At 34.5% G+C, this 24,723-nt stretch overlaps 1 protein-coding gene across 3 annotated transcripts in view; it reads right to left on the bottom strand.

Moving 5' to 3' along the window:
- Nucleotides 1–1,706: 1,706 nt before the first annotated feature.
- Enpp1 (ectonucleotide pyrophosphatase/phosphodiesterase 1) overlaps nucleotides 1,707–24,723 on the bottom strand; it is a 63,539-nt gene continuing 40,522 nt past the window's right edge. For 2 of the 3 annotated variants that reach the window (XM_048798426.1, XM_048798427.1), the window contains exons 10-25: nucleotides 23,566–23,631; nucleotides 22,967–23,039; nucleotides 20,133–20,241; nucleotides 17,928–18,059; nucleotides 15,799–15,830; nucleotides 14,830–14,957; nucleotides 13,725–13,794; nucleotides 12,872–12,959; nucleotides 11,629–11,797; nucleotides 10,696–10,748; nucleotides 8,870–9,024; nucleotides 7,322–7,451; nucleotides 6,270–6,350; nucleotides 4,955–5,087; nucleotides 3,208–3,370; nucleotides 1,707–1,981 (exon numbers count right to left, since the gene is read on the bottom strand). In XM_048798426.1, coding sequence (XP_048654383.1) covers nucleotides 1,811–1,981; nucleotides 3,208–3,370; nucleotides 4,955–5,087; nucleotides 6,270–6,350; nucleotides 7,322–7,451; nucleotides 8,870–9,024; nucleotides 10,696–10,748; nucleotides 11,629–11,797; nucleotides 12,872–12,959; nucleotides 13,725–13,794; nucleotides 14,830–14,957; nucleotides 15,799–15,830; nucleotides 17,928–18,059; nucleotides 20,133–20,241; nucleotides 22,967–23,039; nucleotides 23,566–23,631 — 1,753 coding nt within the window. In that variant the 3' untranslated portion in view covers nucleotides 1,707–1,810. The remainder of the gene's footprint in view (nucleotides 1,982–3,207; nucleotides 3,371–4,954; nucleotides 5,088–6,269; nucleotides 6,351–7,321; nucleotides 7,452–8,869; nucleotides 9,025–10,695; nucleotides 10,749–11,628; nucleotides 11,798–12,871; nucleotides 12,960–13,724; nucleotides 13,795–14,829; nucleotides 14,958–15,798; nucleotides 15,831–17,927; nucleotides 18,060–20,132; nucleotides 20,242–22,966; nucleotides 23,040–23,565; nucleotides 23,632–24,723) is intronic. The other variant, XM_048798429.1, reaches the window with a different exon arrangement.

The raw sequence follows: 24,723 nt of genomic DNA, 5'->3' as shown, positions 1-24,723 counted from the left end.
GCAGTGCCCCCAATTTCCCTGCTAGGATGCTATCAGAAAAAAAAAACCAAAAAAAAAAAAAAAACCCTAGCAAAAACAAAAAGTTCAAATAAGATCCACAGTCTTATAACAGAATACCTAAAATATATAGGTTTCAATTAAAAACTATTAATCTTACTAAGAAGCAGGAATTTTTTTCGAAGTTAAAAAAAATAGATTCAAACACTGCAATGACAAAGATGTTGGAATGATCTGATGAGAATCGTACAGCAGCCAACGTAAAAATGCTCCAACAAGTAATGAGAACACCCTTGAAACAAACTAAACAAAACAAAACAAAACAACAACAACAAAAACAGAAAATCTTAGCAAAGAAATAAAAATTCTCAGTAAATAGAAGACATAAAGAAAAATCAAGTAGAAATCTTAGAAGTAAAAAAATACAAAAGGTGAAATGTAAAAATCAATGCATAGGCTCAACAGCAGAATGGATTAGGGTGAAAATGAATCAGGGAACTCTAAGATAGAAAAATGGAAATAACTAAATCTGAACAATGGAGAGAAAATTAGACTGAAAAAATATACATTCAGAGCTTTAGGAAACTGTGAGATCAAGACAAAAACCAATTAAACTAAGTTATTAAATTAAAATTTCAGTTGCAATTTATATTATTTGAAGGTCTTTGCAGTTCATTCCTAGGCAGTTGAAGAATGATTATCAAATGTAGGACACATACAAATCTTTGGTGTACTAATATTATACCTAAATCGAACCCAAGTAGCCTAATGTAGTCTTTGAAGTTTCACAGTTGGAATGAAAGGTTATTGCCAAGTAGTAGGAAAATCAAGTTCATTTTGTCATTTATGGAGCTTCAAAACGAACAGCTGAGCACAGAACAGCTCTGTAGCTGGTAGTCATTCTTGCGTACACAGGAAAACATTCCTACCTTCTCTGTGAAAAATGTCACCTTCATATACTCACAAATTCTCTGAGGTTTCACCCAGATAAGACTCAATTTTAACAGTCTTAAAGAACCACATTTAGGGCTATTTTCAGCCTCTGTTAATTATGAACACTATGGAAATATTTTTTTTTTGTACAAGCATAGAGTAAAATTTTAAAATTGGTAGATATACCAAACTCACAGGTGTTAGAGAGACCTTAAATATAAAGAAATACAATCACAACTTTAAAAAGCCACAAGATTAATTAATTTGTTTTTGAGGGAGTATAAAGAAAAGGAAGAAATAGGACCTCAGAAATATTTTGATTTCCACTATTTTTTTTTTGTTGTTTAAAACTAAAAACAAAGAAACTCCAAATGAAAAGGAATCTAGAGCCACTTGTAAATTCTTGTTAAGATACTAATGTAACATGGACTATGCCAATTCTATTAATTAGCCTAGTGTTTTCCAACACCATATTTATTACCAATAATATAATTCTACTATCTGGTGTCCAGACAATGTTCACAGCTATTTCTCCCTTAAGAGAAATAAAAGAGCAGTTTAGGTGTGGTCTGTCTTTGAACTTCAATAACACACATAGTTTCTGCACAGAAATTTCTGCAAGACACAATAGAAGCACTCTCCTGCTGCTGTGCTGAGTCCACAAGTTTCCCTGAGATGTCTGAATCACAGAGGATCCTCAGTTCCAACTCTGCTCAACAGTTTCCAAAAAAAAAAAAAAAAAAAAATCTTCATCTNTAAGAAATAGATCCTTTCCAAAAAAAAAAAAAAAAAAGGAATAGCATGGATAGAGGGCTGTATAAAATATAAGATTGTCTCAAAAAGATTTATGGTGTGTTTTTTTTTTTTTTTAATAAAAAAATCAGTCTTCTTGACTAAAGGTTGACAAATGTGTTTTCAACTTTAAAATGTCTGAAACTGGCTCTTTTCTTTCTTGATAGAAGCTGAGTCCAGTGATGAGTTCAATGTCTGTGATCCGGGCTCTGTGCAACATAAACAACTCTTCAATCCATGAGGGCTCAAGCTTCCCGTGCTATGAGGATGGAAAACAAAAGGAGAATCACCAACAACACTCACTTCGCTTTTCCAATAAGATCTCCCATCTCCCCAGCTTAATCAGTTGGGATGTTGCAGTACTCCGAAATGGCAGATGCCATATGATATTAGACAGAATCCCCACTGTTGAGTAGCTTGTCTTCTAATATTTATATCTATCAAATATATAGATATCTAATATGTATATCATATTTGTTCAACTAGTTGTATCAAATTTGGAAAAAATAAAGTAGGCCTGTAACACATGCTTATGTATTGCATAGATACTGCAAGAAATGTCACTCGTGTGGTGTGGGGTTTCAGAGGATCAAATTTAATACCCTGATGAATAGCTGGCTAAAGGAGACCATGGATAAATGAGTGAGTACAACACTCTCTCCTGCTGAGCTCACAGTGGGCCTCAACATCCTTTTGACCATGACCACGGAATTCCAGATATCAACCACACCCACACCCACACCCACAGGGTCTGGTATGAAAGTCAAAAATTCTTGCCAACTCAGGTCTGGATTTACGTTGTGTAACTTCAGTGAAGGAAAAAAAAAAAAAAAAGACCTAGGGGGTTGGGAGGGCAACTCAGTAGCACAGTGTGTGTTTAGTACACATAGTGTCCTGAGTTTGATCCCAAGCTCCACAAAAAAGAAAACAACCTCGAAACACAAAAACACCCCAGGAAATGTGGGGAGTACTCTTCATCATTTGGAAACACTTACCAATTGTTAACATGTGTGCCATTTTAATTTTTAAATCTACAATTTAGAATTCTAAAACTCTAAATATAAAATGGTTTCCAAACACTGGAATGACAACACAACAGGAAAGGAGATTTTCATAATAAAGTTATATGTAGACATTTATTTGAAATGTCTAACCACAACGTTAAGACTAATTTATAATAGTGCTGAAAATTTTTATAAAACCAGTTTTTAAGTAAAAAAAAAAAAATCACATTTCATATAAACTTAGAATTTGGTGATGAGACCATGTGAAGTTTGAGTCCAATCTGATTCTGAGTGTCTTTGGCAGAGAAGGTGAACTTCTTCAAAGACCTGTCATCTTAGAGGATCAAGACGAAATTTCAAAGTCCACATACATTTCAACAGTTGTGTTTTTCTCCACAGTTGTCTGATGTAAGACATGCATACAAACATACACACAAGCTTAATATTCAATATGCAAAAGAGATTAATGAAGGCTACTTACCGCACAGCTCTCGCTGTTGTCAGGCCTGTGAGGCAAAATGAAAGCTAAGGTATCTAAGTTTTCACACTGCAAGGGATCCTGGTATTTATTTTTACAACTGGTTAGCACAATGAAGAAGTGAGTTGGAATCAGAATTTCTTGATTACGGATGACTTTGATGTTTCTGTAAAATATGCCAATATTCACTTTCAGAAGGAAATAATGATCTTCCTTTTAATGAGCACTTTGATAAAACATGTTCTAACAAAGCACATTTAAAACTAAAATTCAATTAAATTATTTATAAGAAGTTAGGTAATCACAGTGTCTGAATATATTCTATTGATTGAAACTAATAATTAGAAGACCCAAATAATTACTTTCTATTGAAATTCAAATTATTTTTTTCAGTTCTACCTAAAGACACTTGAACTGAGATGCTAAAGGAAACAAAAATATTTTTGAACACCTACCAACAAGATTCTTACGATTACTGGCAGTTCTCAATAAGTCTTGAAGTTATGAACAAATAGAAGACACAGAGGTAACAGGTGAGGAATTTTTTTTTTTTTTTTAATTCTAGTTCCTTCAGAGAGGACATGGAGTCATGCATTCTCTTTTGTTTTAACTGGATTTTTTTTCTTACCTTGAAACTTAATTTTTTAAAAATTGCCACCTATTAAGATATTTGAAGCAAAATCTTTAACTTATCATGATTCTCCTATTTCCATTTCTTTTTCTTTTTGCAGTGCTGAGATTGATATTTCCTTTGGTTTTAAAATTGTGGGATTTTTTTCCAGCATCTTTAAAAGTTTAAGGTAGTGGGATGATTATTTTCGAATATGATATTACATGGAATCATAATATATAAAACAGATTAGAACATAGGGCTCTGGTGAAAACTATGAATAGGAAACTATGAAGGTCTCTTCCTCTCTATTGCTATGAGCTTTGAGGCTGCTTATGTGGGACGTTCATGTATCAAGTTATATAGTAACAAAATTGCAATTTTGCAGACTTGATATGATCCCAGATAAATATGGGTAAATAGCAACCCCTAAGTCAGCCTGGGAGAGTAGGAAAATTCTTCCAAGAGGCCAAATCTCAGTGGAGTCTTCAGTCTTGTGATCTTGAAAGCAAAATTGCTCCCCCAAATCTTGTAATTATTCTTTAAAAAAAGATAACTAGCTGGGGATCACTGGCAAAGCCATGGGTTTGACCCCTGGAAATGAAAAAAAAAAAAAAAAAAAAAAAAAAAAACTAAAATGTTTTCCCATCTCATTTTATAAAAACAGCACCATAAGGAGCTGCTCTATCATTGCTCTCCAGTCAGAGTTACCTAAGAGCTGTGACCTTAACCCAAACCCACCAGACTTGAGGCACCATGGTTTTACACCCCTGGCCTCAGGGTATCTGCAACCACACCATTCAGTTCTTCATCTTCTGCCTGGGAGTCTATTTATTAAGATAGTATCTTAACATTTCACTACACAGAGATCTTAAATACTGAGTTCAGCATTGAAATTGAGCCCAGTAATTACTGATTTGAATCAAAAGGGGGGAAAATATAAGTTCTCTTATCTAAGAACTATTTTGCTGAACACTGAGCAAAACATCAAATCAATCAGAGATTTCAAGAGCTTTCAGTGTAGCCAGAAGAGCCTTGTGAGTAGATGTGAATTATACTAGAGAGGAAGGGTTCTGTTACCTCCACAGGACAGTAATCTCCACTGACAGCTATTTTTAAGGTAATAAAATATGTTCTTACTGCTTCAGAATCTCTGTGGAATCATAATGTCCATCAAAATCAAAGTCGAACACAGGACCGCTGACGACGTTGATGCCATTCCTTTCTTCAGCATACCTTTGCAGGAGGGTGTCATGAAAGTAGCGCCATATGACTGAAACAAGGCAGATGATAGAGTTTAAAAAAAAATTGTATGCCACATGTGAAATCAGTTCACATCATCATTCAAAATTAATGATTTGCTATAATTAGAGATAAAGTCAAGTTTGACTTAAGTCTTAAATGTGAGCTCCAAAATCCATTGTTTGGCTTTGGTCAAAAGCTGAATTCAATTCTATTTTGGGCATCCCTGCATGTGTGCACTATAATGAACCATTTTGATTATATGTCATGGTTAAATATAACAACATTACAAACACCAAGTAAATTATTCAGATTTATTATAAATATTGAACTATTCACAAGTGTTATAGATCTAAATTAGAGTAAAAATCTCCATATATGCTCTATATTTTGATATTTTACAGAGCAGTTAAAGTACGAATGTATATTTACTCTGCAGGAGTCAAGCCACAATGGCTAATGATGATATGAAGTACATTTTAAAACAATAACAATTACCAAGAACTTTCAAATAGTTAAAGAGAGAATCAGACTGAAAGTTAATATAAGTATTAGTTGACTGTATTAGGTAGATAACTTTACGAAAAACTTTATATACTTTTTTATGTTAGAATTAAAGCACTTTTATTTTCTAGGTCAGAAAATTTGAAAGAAAACAAAAGAAAGCAAAACCTAAGTGTAGTACATATGATTAATGTTTATCTTATAATTTCTTGCTTTCTTTCTCTGTATATGGTAAACACTATTCTTCGTGAGTAATGTAGGTGTCATGTTGGAATAAAAAAGATTGAAATCAATTGAAATATCACCATAACATGTGTTGACGATACTAGATAAAAGGAAAAAGGACTCTGATTCTATTTTAAGGAAGATTTGATCATTTCTGAGGACACCAAAAGATTGTTTTGGTTTAGTATTCTTTATGAAACCCAACACAGCCTAATCTCATATCTTTTGGTAGGGTCCCCAGAAACTCTGCTCTAGGCTAAGGTGGGGAAATCCCCCATCTTTTTTTACATACTTTTTATAAACATAAAACAGCATAGTCATTAAAATATATCACAATTCTAATTTTTTGAGTCCTATAATTCTCAAAATCAAATAAATCTTTAAGAATGTATTTGATATTTACTCATTTAATTTAGGCCATAAATCCTATTATATTCAGACTATACCTTTATGTACTGAATTTATAAAATATAAAGCTTTTTACCTTGAAAATTCTGGTACATTGGCACTATATTAGTAGTTAGCAAAGCTTCAGAATATATTTGACTTGACTCTTTATTTAATTCTAGAAGGAAAAAAAAAAAGGACAACTTTTTCATCCTACACAAATAACATTCGAAATTATAGTTTCCCCTAGGGGTGACATTTAAAAACATAAGCCAAGTATCATCTTAAACCTGTAAAACTTCCCCAGGTACCAAGTGAAGGGGAAATGTAATGTATCTGGTCAAGTCCCTTAAAAAAAAGTTTTTATATTTTTTTCCCTTTTCAAGATGAATTTATCCAAAAAGCAGAAACTTACTAGAAGAGCCTCAGAGTAAACATATGCCTATTTCTACTAAAGTGAATTGTGTTTATAAACTTCTTTCCTTAAACATTTTCATAATCAAAGGAAAAAAAAAGACTCTGACTTCATAACAACACCTACTACCCAGAAAAAAACACCATGGGCGGTCTTGCAGGCTGTCTGCCTCAACCTGATGGACAAGGCCGCCTTGTGTGAGCTGCAGCCTTGGCTCCGGTCTCTAGAAGGCAACAGCCAAGTTCTGACTACAGACATTCTGGGGACTGGACTGGATGCTGAGGGTATTTGAGCACCTGAATGAAGTCTTCTGATTTTTACCTTTTAAGGTTGTCTCTAAAAAAAAAAAAAAAAAACAAATTTGGCACTTCAAAAGTCCATTCCCGAGGAGGCTCTGCAGCAGTGAACAAGCAGGCCTTTGGAAGGCTCCACCTTTACCTAATTCTTTGACAAATCACACTTTATTTTCAATCAATACAGGTATATCTCCTTCCTAAGAACCCGAGGCCGATTTCCAAGGTCCACTGCCCTATCATGTTTGAAAGATTTCTTACCACCCATTTATTTATTTTGTTTATTTATTTGCTGGGGATCAAACCCAGGGCCTTGCGCATGCTGGACGAGTGCTCTACCACTGAGCTACATACACCGCCAGCCCTGTATGAAAAATTAATAAACAAGAAGACAAAAGAAAGCAAGAGAAGAAAAGGGAAGGGCAGGAGGAAGATACTTACGTGGTGGGGCAAGGAACCCATAATTCAGTTTAGCATTGTTTTTATAAAAGGAACATTTGTGGACAGGACTAAGAGAAACCCGGAAGTCCTTGAAGAGACAGTTGGAAAAGTCTTCTGTAGAGAAACTGTCCTGAAGAACCAAAGGAAAAGAACCATCAGGTACAGGGCACAGGAAGAGAAGAAAATCCCTGGGTAAATAGTGAGAGGTGAGCTGCGGTTGGCTACCTGTCAGTTCACATCCTTCCCTACTTTCTATTTTCCTCCTGGTATAGTCATCTTTTTTCTAACTGAAGCACAAAGATTCTTTACACTATTAAGGACACTGTCCGTCAGAGATGTGCAAATATCTTCCTATTCTGCTCTGCTCATTTTGTTTATCATGTTTTTATCTAAACAGTTTTAGAGATTGGAGTTGGTCTTCCATTTCCAAGTATGCAGCCAAAAATTGTTGGGAGATGGTAAGAGAGCCAGCAAGGGAGAAACCTCAGGAGCAGCGATGTCTGAATTCACACAGATTCAATGACATCGCAAAACTAAAAAGTTCAAAGAGAACCAACAACCTCCATAATTACAGTACTAAACAACAATAGATAGGATAGGGTGCCTACAAAACAGGGTGCATGCTGTATATTATGAAGTCATATTTAAAAAGTGATTAAAGGCAGTCTTTGAAATTAAAAAAAATGAAGTTCAAGATACTTTATATAAACACATAAATATGTGTGTATATTATATATCATGTGTACTCCAATGCCCTATCTTTGTACTTACTTACCTCAGGATTAGTTATACTTTTATTAACTCTCACAACTATTCTCAATGAAGCATTCTTAAATCCCTTTTCTATCCCTTAAGAGCATCCATCCTTACAGCTGACCAATCACTCTTGGAAAGTCTGGTGAGTCTAGCTTAAAATTAATACCAGGTAAGACCTCCTTCCCTGTTCTCTCTCTTTCTAGGACTCCCCCATCACATTCTCTTTCCACCATGGCACTGGAGCAAGGGGAAATGGTGGTCTTTTCCTGGGATATTTGCCCTAACTCCTTTCTACACCCAACTTCTTATGTGTTGGTAGGACAGGGAGAGGTGTCTGGCATCTTCCCCTCCAGATGGCATGCGTAGCAATGGGACTGAGCTTCCATGGCTACCCTATCAATGAGGACCCCCTATGATGTGGGCAGTTGAGGGAAGCACTTGTGCCCATAAGCTGTGTATTTAGAAATGAATAATTACGACTAACTTTAAAACTGATTTTATGAAATTATAAATCAGAATCATAAGTTAGCAAAACCAGGAGGAGATAGGCAAAGAAGAATCCTGTGCTGTATATACCTTATTTCACAGATGTCTGCTCTAAATGCATGTCAAAGTCATGTAACTTGTTAGTGGCAGAATTAGAACTGAAATTTAATTTATGTGACTTCCTGTTCAGTATTACCCTCATTCAGGAAAAGATAATAGAGAGTAACAGTGAGAAACTATGCTTTTAATGTTTTGCTTAATAATTTGAAATAGGTACACATAGTGAAAGAGGGAACAAATACTTGCATTTCTGTTGACGGTATAGGATGCCCAGAGGGGCATGAGGAGGTCATGGCTGTATCCACTCACAAACTGGTGCTGATAAAGAAGACAGACACTGTTTTTCTTCTGAAGAAGTCTGGGTCTTCCATATGGTAAAGTGCCAAGGTTGATATTCTCCTCTAGGATCATAGAAGGAAAATGAGATCACCATTTAAATATAATTAGTGTGCATTATATGATGATATGTGATGATACACCCATCTAACCCTTTCCTCTATTTAAGCATGTTGAAAAATTATTTTTAACTGCAAAACAACAATGAATTACAAAGAGCAGAAACAAACATTTGAAAAATGTGGTCCACTTCAATTTTTGCCTATATAGATCAATGTGTTATCAACGTTATCACTAGAGGATAATATATGAAATTGCTAGGCATTCCAGCTAATTAGGACTTATAGTACCCAAAATATCTTCATTATTTTAATGACATACTGCAGAAAGCATATAAGGAGACTTGGAACACAAAGGTTCAGAACTGAAATTATGAGTCTAAACCCAATGGAACAATAACAATATAGATAGTTTCTATTGCCTTTTTCTGAGTGTCAAGGGCTCTATAGAACTCTTTTATATCAACTAGTTAATTCTCACATCTCCCTATAAATTAACCTTATACACTTATTTTACAGATGAGGAAACAACAACTTATAGGAAATAAAATTTTTTTTCGATTTAGACAGTTCCTAAATTTATATTCAAACTCAGATCTGCCTAATGCTCAAAGTGCCATCCTTCAGCACAATACTTTACCACCTGGGGGATAAAAAGGTGTTTCTAATTCTGTTATGGTTTAGATACTAGTTGTCCCCAAAAGCTCATGTATGAGACAATGCAAGAAAGTTTAGAGGTGAAATGATTGGGTTTGAGATCCCTAACCTACTCAGCACATGAATCCCTTAATAGGGATTAACTGGGTGGTAACTGTATGTAGGCAGTGTGTGGCTGGAGGAGGTGAGTCATTGGGGGGTGTGCCTTTGGGGTATATATTTTGTTCAGTGTGTGGCTGGAGGAGGTGAGTCATTGGGGGTGTGCCTTTGGGGTATATATTTTGTTCATAGCAGAGAGCTCTCTCTCTCTGCTCTGTTCCCAGCTGTTTTCCTCTGCCGTACATTTCCACCATGCTGTTCTGCCTCACTTCAGGCTCCTGAGGAATGGATCTGGCCATCTATGAACTGAGTTCTCTGAAACAGTGAACTCCAATGTTTACAGTTGCAATTTTATATAGACAAGTTCAAGTCAGGATTAATGCAGAATTTACCTCTTTATTCCAGCAGGGCAAAAAGAAAAAAAAATGTGAGCCAGCCCAGTAACTTAAAGATCTGCCTATGAACATCCAAATCACAACAGAAAAATGTTATCAGCTGCTTACATGTTCTTAATTTTCATTCAAAAGTTGTGAAAAAACAACCCATCAATCAATTTATAATCTCTTAGAATTAAGATCCATGTAAGACAGAAACTTAATAGGTATTTTAAATGGAAATCTGGGGCTCTACTCTAAACCTAGAAAAATCCTCAAAACGCTTCCATAATTTCCCTAAAGAGAAACTCAGCTTCCACTAAATATGTGATATACCATTTACACTATAAAATATCCCTTCTTCCATTATAACTAATAGCTTTGACTGTCAAGCAGAGAAATCTCTGTTTTCATCAAATGGTTTTCCATCATTACCTTTATTGTATTGGATAGTCTTAAATAATGCCCCCAAACCAATTTTCTGTGGTTCATACTATTGATAAAAATCCTGCTTTCACACTCCAGGCCTGCAATTAACGTGTCTTACCTTCTGCCATGGTCATATTAAACTGTATCTCAAAATCCACAATTGGCAGAATCTAAAAAAGTTTATAAAACTCTTTTTAAGGATTGAGAGACATATTTTAATTTCATCAACACACAACTTCTGTAGCTTAATTAACACAACACAAAGATAAAATGAACATAGTCCTCTGCATGAAAAGTTTTCTTTAATGGGGGGACAAAGGAAGAGGAATAACAGAGGCAGCAAGACAAAAGTGTCAGCACAACACTAGTGATTGAAAATAATAATATAAAATCTGCTTTAGAATTATGGTCTCTTCCTCAACTGTCTTTCTTCAAGCCTAAATCAAATCTAACAAAATGGACAGCACAAAAGAAACTACTCCTCCAACTGTCACCTTTTATGAATGTTATCAATGTGGCTGACAATGACCATGTATTTTTACCTTCTTAAAACAATGACAAAGATAGTTGATTAAAAGTAATTATTAAGGCATTTACAGCTTCTCTGAAGATAGGAGTAAAAGCAAAGCAATATCATCTACCTATTTTGTACCCAAAATATTACTTTCCCCCTAACATTTGTAATAGGTTGGGCTGTTTTTAGAGAAGGAACATTGGAATGGGTTTACTTTGTGCTTAAAACACCATAGCAAGGACAACAGCCCAGATTCCAGGATTCAGAATGCTCAAGGGCTCCCCTGAAACTCTCCCTACTGGTCCTCAACTCATCACAGCACCATGGGATCAAAACAGAGCTGAAAATGCAAATTAGGAGGAGGAAAATTAAATTATAAATGGGTCTTTATGTGTCCCTAGATTTAAAAATAAATAAATGTTTACCTCTCACTCATAAGTTTAATTACATTGCTGACTATTTCTATAACACATGCTGTGCAGAGGGTGCCAGGAGCCCTTCCCTAGTGGGCTGGGCTTTTCAGCAATACTTACCGAGGAGGAGTCGCAGGAGCAGCCAAGGTTATCTCTGGGGGTTCTGGTGAAGGGACACTGTACCAGGGGGTGCATTTCTTTAGGATGCTTTGGAGTATAAACAGGATTCTTCAGAAGATGGTTAAGACTTCCATGAGTTCCATTATTAGGAGCTGGAGTCAAATTCAGTAAATCTGCATAATGCCAAGAATGGCAAAGAATTACTTAGAAGTTTCAAAACCAAAGAGTAGACTTATGCTATATCATATATGTATGTTAGATACGTATAAATGAATCCTTTACTCTGTAACTAAAACTATAAAATTCTCTTGAGTTTTGAACTATTTATGACTAGTACAATTTTTAATAGAAATACTGTTACCTGTGCTCTATTTTGCTGTAAAATTCTCTGAATTTTAAGGTGCATAATAACTATAGTCATCCTCTGTTGAATGCATATTATATGCCATTAGCTGTGCTAATATATTTTTCTACTTAATCTTCAAAACAAACAAATAAAATTACTATCCACATTTGGTAAATAAATAATCAAAGTGTTTTGCCCAAGTCCTAAAGGCTATTAACTTAGTAGATCAAGGATTCAAAACCCAGCTATTCCCGAGTCTAAGATTCATGATTTTAATAATAAAAACAGTGAACACGTATAAGGCACTTACTACATGCTAGGACCTGCTTTAAGTGTTTAGGATATATTATCTCATTAAATCTTACAGGCACCCAACTGAAAGAATTATCCTCAAGACAGTTTAAGGTTTTGTAAATGTAATAATATTTAACTTGAAATAATATTTAAAATCCAACATTCCACCATAAAAGCACTAATTCAGAAGCCACAGACTGAACAAAGGATATACTTAATGAATTTTCCCTTATGGCTACACCCTCCACATTGCCATCCACTCAACTATTACTGTTACCACAGGTTCCACCTGTCCTGCCCACTTTTCACTTCCCAACGCTCTCCTCCCTGGCTTCCACCACTACACTGACTCAAAATCATGTACTGAAACCCAGGACCTAGCAACGTGCAACCCAGAGTGCAGCCTGGTGGAAAAAATCAGATAAGTAATAAGATGTATGCTCTGCACATTTGATGAGCATTTCTGGGTCAGGAAGAAGAAACAGAATGGACGTGTCCGCCTTGCCTCATCCTCTTCCCCAGAAAGGAGCTCACCATGTGACCTACTTTTGATAATCCTACTCCAGCTCTGTTTCCAGAAGGAAAGAAGCTGCCTATTCACACTTACCACACATTAAGTTATAGACTTCGATATTTTCAAAAGCGTCAACCTCAATGCCATGCTTGAATCCAGGTCCATAGCCAACAAAGAGTGCCTGGATTGGCCAGAAAAGTCAGCTTATCAGTACAGTTCAGTTATGTATATAGTTGGTCAGAAATTCATATTATTCACATTGTACATGTATAAACTGGTTATGTTATGACATGGGGAAAATACCATGCCCACTGGACTTGGTGGGATATTATTTTAGTCCTTGTTGCACATATAATCTAAGAATACTAAGACTATTTCTCTTAGTTTTACTATAATCCTCGACTTGATAGTCAACATAGAATGGATGATGAAATCTATTTTCTAAATATTTCTATAACACATGCCAGGAGCACCTGGCACCCTAAGAAATTTATATCCTATTAAATAGGATATAAACCTCACCCTGTCTACCTCACACAGTGCTGCAGGCATTAAATTAGGTAAATACAATAAGTGTATTTTGAAATATAGAAGTACTAGGTAAACATAAGATACTATCATCTTTCGGAACCTAAGTGTGATACTTTTTCATCTATTAAATCACTGGCTTTCTTTTACTGTGGGGCAATATATTTCATGAAGCACAAATATATGTGAAATAATTATTAGAAATTTAGTAGGAGATATAAGTCATATGTCCACGAGACAAGAATATAAAATATTAACAAAATTTTTGAAGATCTGAAGAAAAATAGCTCTATGAAAATGTTGCATTAATTCTCATTCAAGACATATAATCCCAGTGTGTTTTTAAGTTTCAAACTTTCTGTTGTCAGTTTTTCTTCAGATTGAATGCTATTTTTTTAAGTATAAAAGATTTACTCACTTGCATATTTGAAAATACATTGTCAGAGCCATGAAATCCACTTCCACAATATTTCCTTTCTGAGGGATTCCTAATTTTGACAGATATGAATTAATGGTGTAAAGCCTATTCATGGAACATAACTGAAAGTCATGACATTATTTTCACAAGAAAAAAGAAACTATTTTGTTAAACTAACATAAAGTAAATAAAACCACTTGGCCTTGAAATGTTTGGTTATTCTCATTTATACTCTATTACTTAGAGTTGATTTGTCCATGAAATAGACAAAAAAAAAAAAAAGACAGAGGTGAACAGCCACTAACATCAAGACAGAAGTGGTTTGAATCCTACTATGCCAGCTATGTTGTGACTTCAGATAATTTAATTACCTTCTCTTGATTAAAATTTCTTATGTTAGGTCATTTGTAAAAATGCAGTGACATAAAGAAATGTTTAGAATACAGCATTTAGAGACACTAAATATTAATCTTCCTATAAGGGTATGGATCATTCCCTCTTTCATATTCTTCTAAATAATAAAAACACAGTTCTCTAGTAAGAGTAGAGATGGTGTCATTGGGTTGAGTGGATTCTGGTCCACTGCTTAGGTTTTTATTTGACAGGGGTATGTGTCACAACTGGTTTCTTGCAGTCATCAAAATTGTGAGTAAATTTTGAGATATTAACAATATTAACTACCCAAATAATAAAGTGCTTTTATCAACTTCTTGTTGGACTTTGAAGTATTGTTAGATATAATTGCAATCTGTAAAAGAGATGTAAATAGCAAGTGATAATGTGAATATGAATAATAATAATTATCAATAGGGATGTGGGAGGCGTGAGCAACAGTTCCTCTCCCCCGGGGATTTATGGCAATGTCTGGAGACATTTTTAGTTGTCAGAACTGGAGAAATGGTGCTACTTTCATCTGGCAGGTAGAAGTCAGGGATCCTAATATTCCACAATGCACAGGACAGCTCCCCACAATAAAACATTACCCAACACAAAATGTTTATAAGCCAAGGTTGAGAAATCCTGAGTTGAAGAGAATCATATTGTATTCACATATAAAGTGCCCAATGGTTACCTTGAAGTACTATACTAAGAGATCAGAACTTACAATGCAAGTTGCCACTGAGGATCCAAATAGAATGTCAAGGGTTCAATCCTGTCACTTTTGGCAAAGTGCAAACGCTTGGGTAAGAACTGTTTCAGGTAAGGTGTGAAGTGCTGGTTTGGTTCCCGGCACTAAATTTGCAAAAAGCAAAGGAAAATCTATTATTTCCATATTATCCAAAGTGCATATTTCTATTGAAATTCCTTCCTAACTTCATGTGAATTTTTTCTCCCATTGATTTTACCCATCTGCCTAAAAAGTCACAGAAAGAAAAATAATAGCTCTTACTGTTTGTATGATTTACAAGGTGACTATTGTAAGCTAGTTAAAACTTTTATAGGATATCATAATTATTACTGCATAAAAGCCTCAGGGCTCTTGGACTGTGTCACTAGATTATAGTTGAGTTATAACTGGTGACCCTAATTTCAAATACCTTGATAACTAATTGTAAGAATTTTCTTCAAGATATAAAATGGAGCAAGTGCAAAATGTAGCATAAATAAATTAGCACCAGGACAAAAACTTATTTTAAAAAATAAGCATTGAAAAAGAAGATGGGGACTGTGGTTATATCTCAGTGGAACAAGGCCCTGGGTTCAATCCTAGCACCACAGAAACAAACAAACCAACCCTACAACAACAAAAACAAAAAGCCTAAAAGGAAATATTCCATAATGCTAACAGCGTTTATGCTGGTACAGCAATAGGTTTTGCTTTCTGGTTTTTTTTTTCCCCTTCAATTATTTCTGGTACCTTCATAAAAAGTTTACAATCCCAATAAACAAATTTTGAAAACTTTCAAACATAAGATTATTGAGACATATCCTTAAATATAAGCTTCTACATGCTGGCCCCCCAAAATACCCCAAAATTCAAATCCCATAATCCCAATTACAAATACTGAAACTTTTCTATAAATATACAGTACACAAATTAACAATAACTATAAAGTGGAATAATTGTACTCACAGAAAGATTTCTGGCAATGCCTTCATAATTAACTGAAGGGGAACAAACAAGAATTAACAGTTGTGGATATGCTACAATTACAAATAAAAAATAATACAAAAATGTAGAATGTCAGGTTCAAACCCTATATTTAAATACCAAAGCAGATTTCAAACAGTTTATTTAAGTCACTGTATATTCGTCATTGAAAGGAATTTAAGACAGATCCTTAAGTACTGCTCTATTATGGCACCCATGATATCATGTCATATTACTAAGGCAAATTATAGAACATCTATCCATCCATGTTGTTCATCTATATTCCAGTCCATTCATCCTTTTATTTATTCATCAGCATGTTCATCTACCTATTCATCCGAATATCTATTTATCTATTTATTTACAACCAATGTAGATCTAGTATGATTTTACTGTGTAAAAATTAAAATATGTGTTTTATATACATATAGCAAACACTTGGGAAGACACATTCCAGACTTTACAGTAGTTGTCTCTAGAGATGGGAATTGAGTTGCTAACTAGGGGGATTTATGATGTGAAACTGTTATTCTTTACTTTGTATTTTTCAATATTCAATGATAATGGTAGAATTTCCAAGTAAGAGGGGCATAGGAAAACTTAGAAGAGAGGGCAAGTTTTAAAAACAAATTTACATAATAAGCCCATTAGGTTTATTAGGTATATTTGGTGCTACACATCAATAACCATTTAGTTTCCTAAATAATCTTTCATTTCTTCTTTGCATGTAAAGTTTGAGAAAATTATTCAGAAAAAATATACATTTTTGTATGTATAGAAATAAATTGATACATTGCTTTTGTTTTAATATGGGAAATTTGGGTATCTACCTGAGATAAGGTATGGCTAAAGCTAATTCCCAAAACAATGTCTGGGGACTGCTATTGCCTGTATGGTTTTTATAACAATCGTGCAGTTCTCCTTCAGTATCTGAGTGGATTTGTTTCAGGAGTTCCCCATGGCTACCTAAATCTTCGGTGAGATGCTCAAGTCTCTTTAGAAAAATGGAGTAATATTCGCACATAACCTACACACAACCTCTTACAGATTTAAAATCATCTCTTGATTATTTATCGTATCTAAAATAACTAAATGCTATCAACTAGTTGTTGTATTATATTGTTTAGAAAATAATTTCAAAACAATCTGTACATGCTTGGGAAAAAAAACAATTTTTTTCCAAATTTTTCAATCCATAGTTAGTCAAATCCACAGATATGGAATTCTCAGGTATGAAAAGCTGATTGTACTTTACTTTTCTAAATTAAAAAAGAATTAATTAAAACTTTTCATTGTGCACATGGAACCTGTGCTGTGTCACTGAGTTAATTTATCTGCATAATCATTTTCCTGTAGTGAAATCTATTTTTCTTCATTAATATTCAACAGTATCCACAGAATTCTATCTATTTATAGAGCCCAATCCTAACCTAATTCTAATAACTCTGAAAAGCTCATTTCTCTTCCCATTTCAAAGTTAATTAGATCAAAAGGATAAAATTTGCCATACATATCCAAAAGTTATCAAGGATGGTATTCAAGAGGCAAAAATAGTTACAAAATACGCTTGATTTACAAAAGAATAAATAACTTAATTTCTTGGTATTTTGTATTTCACATGTGGTCAAGTGAGAATATGAAATTTCTTTTCCTTCCCTGTTTTAAAGACTCATTGCTTTTTGGAATGGTTTATGTAATTTCTAAGGACTGGAACCAACTGCTTATAGAATTAACCATCTCCCTCAGCATTCCTCCTCATAATAGCATATTATACCAAAATGATGTAAGTTATTTTAATGAAGTGTCATTAAGTACCTAAATTCTAACAAATGCAGTTGAATTTTTCCTTTAAACTTTTTTCTAATCACAATCTTGAGCCTAGTACAAGTAAAATACAAACCACAATATGAAATGTATTAAGAAAATCAAATAATATGCTTAGCCTATGAATATTAAGTAGGTACACGTTGAATTTGTGTCCTCAAATCTAGTCTCATAAAATTTCTGTAAGTAGAAAAGACCTGTACTGCAAATTTAATTATTAAACTAACTGATTCTCTTCAGTTTACAGAAATAATGATTTAGAGTAATATATTCTTAACCATACTTACATGAATAGTATTTATCTGGGACATCAGAGGGTCTCAATCGAGGAGCAGGTCCATAAACAACTTTAATATTTTTAACATCCCCCAAATATTTATTCAGATATATATACTTCTTACAACTGCCTTGTTCCATGCCTAGGAGAAAGAAACCACCAAACATATTCTAACTTTAATAATAAATTTAATATAAAAGAAAACTTTCTTTTACTTCCAGAATTGAATTACATTTGAGTTTGACACTCCTATCAGTTCAACATCTGATAGAGAAGAAAACAGAAATTCAGCTAAATCCTCCAGTTCACTTTTTTCAAAATATTTTCCCTTTCCTTCACCAAACTAGTTTAATGTTTCTTCTTATCTCTGTATTTCCAAATCATTACGTGAGTAAAGAACACTGTCTTATCACAGTTTTAGACAGTTATTTGCCCAAAATCATCTAGTATTTTAATCTCACTGTGGGACTGAAGTTTCTTTAGCATGGAACTTCTTGGGACTGTTTATAAATATAGCTGTCTACAATTATTTCTGAAGTAAACAACAAAAACAAAAAAGAGCACACTTTTCTTTTTTAAAGAGAAATAGAGAGAATTTTTTAATATTTATTTTTTAGTTTTCGGTGGACACAACATCTTTTTTTTTATTTTCTTTTTATTTTTTTTTATTTTTTTTTATTTATTTATTTTTTATTTTTTATTGTGGGTTGTTCAAAACATTACAAATTTCTTGACATATCATATTCCACACTTTGATTCAAGTGGGTTATGAACTCCCACCTTCACCCCATACACAGATTGCAGAATCACATCAGTTACACATCCATTGATTTACATATTGCCATACTAGTGTCTGTTGTGCTCCGCTGCCTTTCCCATCCTNGAAGACATTTGGCATTTGTTTTTTAGGGATTGGCTAGCTTCACTTAGACACAACATCTTTATTTTAATTTTTATGTGGTGCTGAGGATCGAACCCAGCGCCCCACGCATGCCAGGTGAGCGTGCTACCGCTTGAGCCACATCCCCAGCCCCAAGAACACACTTTTTACTTTCTTGCATACTCACCATTTTCTTTTTTTATAGTATTAGGGATTGAACCCAATGGCACTGAGCTTTATACCTCTACATATATTTTTTTTTAATTTAAGACAAGATCCCCCAAAATTGCCCAGGCTGGCCTAGAACTTATGATCATTTTGCCTCAACCTCCCCAGTAGCTGGGATTATAAGCATGAACCATTACAGGAGCCATTACACCATAAATTATTTAGTCCTAGAGCTATACACAAATATGTCAAAAACATCACATTATTATGAAATTATGTCATCAAAATATATACTGCCTCTAAAGTCAGATTTCATGCTAAAGAAAACTAAATATGTACATGATAATGTGCTCCAGTTAAATCTAAAATTGCAAAATTAACAAAATTTAATAAAAAGTTTTTTCCAACTCTTCAAATAGCCTGGTGTAGGATTTTCCAAAATCAGAAGCCAAGTGCATTTTGGCTGATGGGAGCCTATAGGCTTTTAAATTTCTGTGAATTCTGTGTCTATCATATTAGTGTAATCTTTTTTTAAAGACTTTCCATAAGAAAGTACATTTTGATCTATAACATTCATAGGAAATATGAAATAAAAGTTAATCAAATTCACTTTGATTTTTATACCTTTGAACCTGAAGAGTAAATGATACAAATTCAGATTACTGAAGCCAGATTTAAAGTTAGGTAGTCAGTGTAGCTAGGTAAATCGGGTCTAATATCAAGTGAAATCTAAAATGGAGGTCGTGGAGGCCCTGTGGAGAATGACTCAGGGAAAACACAGGACAACTCATGGAATGTTAATGAAGTCCCGAAAAGGCCCTAGGCCAAAGTCCACCTCAAAGAAATGTTAATGAACAGCCCCCAGCAAAAAGGTGCTGACTCAGAAGTCCTTCCTGACCAGATTACTTCTTTGGCCCACCTGTGTCCCACCCCTCGGTCCTTCCCACCTACATTCCATCACTGAAAGAACTATAAAAAGGGGAGACAACATCCCTTCCATGGATTCCACCTCTTGGGTCCCCTTCTTCCTCCAGGAGAAGTCTTTTCTGCTGTCCTTTAATAAACTTCTAACTTCTACTCTGACCTTGCCTCGGCGTGCTTCTTTGGTGTTATTCTTCAACATTGGGGAAGCAAGAACTCGTCACCAGTCAACAGCGGTAACATTACCATGATCTGAAATAAGGATGAGGTTCAGGCATCTATGCAAATTCAGTCCTTTGAGACCATCCATCAGCATGCCAACCATGTTGTCGACCCTCTGCAAGGCTCTGATGACCTAAGGATGGGAAGCAAATCTCATATGAGCATTCCCTACTAATGATCATTTCTATAGAAATTTATGCCTATTAAAAAAAACACCAAGAAAAGAAAAAGAATAGTGGATGTAATTATGATAAACTAGTTCATGTTAGACTAGCACAGGTCAAGATCAAAGAAATGGAGAACAGTAAATACCTGCTAATGTTAACACTGGGAGGGTCCAAATTCTGCATTTGCTCAATCACAAGTTTGGGAATGACATTAGCTGTTCTGATTAATTTTACCTCCTGGAGATTCAAGAGCTACTACTTAGAAGAAACCCAGGTGTCAAACTAATACTAGCTCAAATCTAGTGTTTGGCAAGAAATCACTGTATTCTTAATTACTACTTCATTTTTTTTTTTACAGTTTCTTCATGTACTTTCTGATCATTTAAATGGTCACTGTTTAAGTAAAAGTTTTTCTAATTTTCAAAAGTGTTAAAATTATTCATGATATGCTTCTTATGCATTTAAAATTTTTAACTTGGAACTTACAAGTTAAAAAATTACTTATCTCCATACAAACTGCATTCATATTACATAAGAATAATTCAAGGACACAGAATGGCAAAGGTTCTCGGCATATCACTTTCTGGCCTTGTTCTTTTCCTCTCTCTTGGTAAAAGCATGTGAGGAAAGTTCTTGTGCAGTTTTTTGTGTTTTCTATAATATATTGAATCAGTTTAATCTTCATTTATAGTCAGTATATTTCACTTTAATATGAGACAAGTTCTTCCAAGCCTTTCAAAGATATCCAGGGACTGAAGTTGTGCTCTTGCCTATATTTTATATATATAAATATAATGTACTTTCTTATGGAAAATCTCTATATAGGCAAATACGTATATTCCAAACAACATAAACTGAAATTTTTAAGTATTAAAAATATTGAGATGCCCATAATAAACAGAGTTTAACAGAATCAACAAATTAATAAGTAAGACTTGAAGAGCAACAGGTTCAACCTTGAAGGAAGATGCATCAGGAAAGCTTGTACTGTGCAAAATTATTAGTAATCAGAGCAGCACCAACTCTAAAACTTACCTAACTGGACAAACAATCACAAAATGAGTCAGAGTATTTTATAGTCAAAGATCTAGACATGGGTCTTAAGTGCCAGTGACCACAGTAAAGGAGTAAAAAAAAGCACACTCGCCCCCTGGTTAGTTTTTCAAATTTTAGAAGGAGTTACGAGAAATATTTCCTTTAGGCCAAATATGACATGGCCACATAGTTGGGCACTCATCTTCCTTACCCCACCTGTAGGAAAAAGCAATTCTGCTGAACTATAGAACAGACTCAAAGGAGGGCACAGTGGGATCATTAACTACAGTGGGGCTGCCAGGATGGAATTTGATGGAACGAATACAAAGGATAGAAACAGACCTGGATGAGATCATCTTCCCCTCCATTTCACTCTCTTTTGTATGAGATGAAAAGCAATCTAAGCAGTAGTACCTACTCATTAAGAGGGGCAAATTTAGGACAGATGCAGGGTCAGTCAAACTAAGGGAAGGTAGTTTAGGCAGATGTTCTAGAGTCAAGTGAGAAAATGGGCATTGTCTTTTCTCTTTCTTCTTCCACTGTTACAGAAGTAAGCATTGAGACCAAGTAGTGCCCTCAAAAACAGAATCATAATGAACATGTCAGGACAGGCTTTCATTGAGACCCTGTCATGAAAGTCCTTAAGGTTTGCAAACTATCCAACCTGTGCCACCTGGGTAAAGGAACTGATATAAATTTGTTGGGAAAACCGAAGCTATTAAAGAAGAGTGTGTTTATAGTTTCTTATCCCATGGAATCACAGGAGGCAAAGGTAAGTAAACTGGGATTTTGAAATAAGGAATCCTGGCAATACCTCTTTTCTCTTTTTTTGTGACCAACAATTCTCACAGATCCTTACTTTTCCTTTGTTTTTATATCTTAGGTCACAGATAAATATTAGAAGGAAAGTCAATTTAGAGATGCAAAGAAACTCAAATCATTTTTCTATGCTAACACTTTCTGTGCTCCAAGATATAAAAATGGTGTGGCCACATGAACTCTGAAAGCAAGAAGTGTTTTAAAGCACTGTACAGATGACAAACATAGACAGGAGCTGGCTAAGATCCTGAAAGGAGGTCAGGTCAAATAGTCACACTATGAGCATTAGTCCATGAGCTGGTCTCTTTAGTTTCCTGGCATCCATCAAATAAAATATGATTATGTGAATATCTCTATACATTTGATAAACCCTTCCCATCCTTAAGTATTCAAGCTCTGTTTTAAGCCTGATGGTCTCAGCAGCTAGGGACAGAGCTCCCAAGAAAAAGAGTTCAGAGGAAGCCTCTCCTTTTTAACCTGTTGCCCTATATTTTCATGAAAATTTGGAATTTTACCTGCTTATAAAATTCTTATAAAGCACTTAGCTTTTAGGCCAAGAGAGAAGGATATGGAGTAAATAAAGGCTTTGGAATAAAAAATACAGAATTTAATTCATCAGTTCAATTTTGCACTGAAGAAAATACAAGCAGAATAATTTTCCCAAGTCTTATTTTGTTGAAAGTGTACTATTTGGTTTAGTAAAATTATTGTGCATGATACTACTCACTCTTTCCAGAAATCATAGGGTCTTAGGGAATGATCTAGAATTCTGCTTCAAAGGTTTGGTTAAATGAGACTAGGTTTAATGGTGTAATCACTGATAAAAAATGTACTTACTTCACTGCTGACTGGTCCATATGAATGGCCTGAAGAATCTGGTTCTTCTAAATACAGAGTGTAAAAGTGTGGTCTAAATCAAACAGTATCAAAATGTAATATTTTACGAACACATTGAAAAATAGAATGGAAAGAATATTTCAACAATTAATAGTGATTAAAAATTCTACAACACTGAGGTAACATTTCTAAACTTACTAAAAATAATTTACAGGTTTGGAATTCTTCAAAATGTGACCATAATAGTTTATTAAAGAGTTAATTTGGATCTAAAACATTAAAACCAATAGCCAGATTTTACTGTAGTCTATTTTTAATAAGTATGTAATTTCTATTATACAAAAGAGTATTTATTTATTTATTTATTTAAGGTTCCAAGGGTTGAACTCAAGGGTACTCAACCACTAAGCCACATCCTCAGCCCTATTTTGTATTTATTTAGAGACAGGGTCTCACTGAGTTGCTTAGTGCCTTGCTTTTGCTAAGGTTGGCTTTGAACTCTCAAATCCTCTAAGCCTCCTGAGCAGCTGGGATTACAGATGTGTGCCACCACAACTGGCTAAAGGAGTATTCATAATAGAAATTAACTTTCTACATACCTTTCATCTCTAGGAAGCTGTAGCCACTGAAGAACAGCTAAAATTCTTTCTTCAAATGGAATGGAACTAAAATTAAGGAAGAACACAACGAAACAAATCTGTGAGAAATGTGTGGATTTAAAATAAAATAGCATTAAGGAATACTAAAACAAGGCAACGCATTTATTGTGTTTGAAGTTACAGAAAGCTTTTAATCGAAAACTTCAATTTTTTTCCAATGAAGGACTAAAATTGAGCTTTTATATAAATAAAAGTGGTAATTTGGTTTAAAAATTTGCTTCTCCTCCTCTACTGGAGGGTATTATTCATGTATCTGGAAGCAGGCATTGTTTACTGCACAGATATCAATGCATTAATACAGTCTACAAAGGACACCTCAGGCAGAGCTCAGCCACAGATGACACTTAGTACAATTTGGATTAAGGCATCTGATAAGCAAATAACAATTATCCAGGCAACATCTCTTTAGCAGAGTTAATTATGCCTTCCTCTGGGCTTTGTTGACAGAGCTCCATCAGGGTGCTTGCCCAACCGCAAGAATAGAGCTTGAGAAGCCAGAGACCATGAATTCCCCATGCTAGTACAGTACATGGCACATCCAATCTTACTCGCCATCTCCATTTCATTTATGGGATGAAAACATTGGCAAATAACAAGGTCAAGGAAAGACACTACACTGTACCCAGGTGAACCCTGAAGAATACATAGCAATATTACAAAAGAAACTGCTATGCCATTTTTGTTTGGGATTTATGATCTTTTCTGTTTGCCCTATTCTCCATCTCAGCTCCAAATATCCTGTATTGATTTTTCAATAAAAACCAGCCAAGAATCTTCCCTTAATTTTTTTTTTTTTTGCCTTTTCTGAATATATTGTGAATTTTGGATATCATGAGGAAGTTATCCTAATCAGATTCTTTCACTGGAAAGCATATTTATTGAAGTAATTTAGAAAGGGAAATTCAGAGATATCATGAATATTTTCTTTTAAATAATATTTTGAACATCAGGGAGTCATTCCTACCAATGTATTCTTTAATGCATCTGCCTTTTCTATTTCCAAGTTCTTTTGCTTCCTAGGGTTAAAATGTTTAGTGTCTCCATTCTTCAGATCTGTACACAACACTCAAATGCTAGGGCTTAGGATTCCATTGGGGG

Source organism: Marmota marmota, unplaced genomic scaffold, assembly GCF_001458135.2.
Source record: "Marmota marmota marmota unplaced genomic scaffold, marMar, whole genome shotgun sequence".
NCBI classification, from domain to species: Eukaryota; Metazoa; Chordata; class Mammalia; order Rodentia; family Sciuridae; genus Marmota; species Marmota marmota.
Note: the sequence above shows the minus strand (reverse complement) of the source record. Positions and strands in the feature narration are given on the sequence as shown.